This window comes from Nanorana parkeri, unplaced genomic scaffold (genome assembly GCF_000935625.1).
Source record: "Nanorana parkeri isolate BGI_ZX_2015 unplaced genomic scaffold, ASM93562v1 scaffold1114, whole genome shotgun sequence".
Classification (NCBI taxonomy): domain Eukaryota; kingdom Metazoa; phylum Chordata; class Amphibia; order Anura; family Dicroglossidae; genus Nanorana; species Nanorana parkeri.
Genome location: NW_017307382.1, coordinates 474527 through 475015, shown reverse-complemented (window position 1 = coordinate 475015; position 489 = coordinate 474527). Strand labels below are relative to the sequence as shown.

General features: G+C 43.1%; 1 protein-coding gene across 1 annotated transcript in view; it reads right to left on the bottom strand.

Moving 5' to 3' along the window:
• The window catches only part of SNED1 (sushi, nidogen and EGF like domains 1), a 100248-nt gene that overhangs the window by 5549 nt on the left and 94210 nt on the right, over positions 1-489 (bottom strand). Inside the window, exon 38 of the mRNA XM_018567900.1 lies at positions 52-139. Within this exon, the coding sequence (XP_018423402.1) occupies positions 52-139 (88 nt within the window). The remainder of the gene's footprint in view (positions 1-51; positions 140-489) is intronic.

The window sequence follows — 489 nt, the reverse complement described above, 5'->3', positions numbered from 1 at the left end:
TTACAAGTGATGACAAGGGGTGCAGTGATGTAATTGGGGTTAATTACTTACAGGTGATGACAAACTCCTCCCTCCCACATAGGATGTGACAACGTCTCCGAGTACAGTCTGGTGCAGGCAAACGTCTCCTTTCTGCAGGCTGCAAAGCAAAGGTGTCACCCTCTCCACCAACACACACTTCTTTATTCCAATAAACAAAACCACGGCCCACATAATAGCACTGCAACCAGAGCAGCCAAATGACTCATTCAGTCTCCAGTGACCAATTCAGGCTTATCCTTCAATAATAATACTTATATTTAGTAACATCATTGCCCTCGCTGCTGGACAATTCAATCCAGATCTTGCTGGAGGCAAATAAATGATTTAATGACACAGCCGCTGAGAGACCAAACTGCCAAATTTGCAGAAGAATGCTGTGACGGTATTAAATATGACCTTTAATAACCAAAACGGATCCCTCGCATTTAAATCCAAAAGTGTACCTGA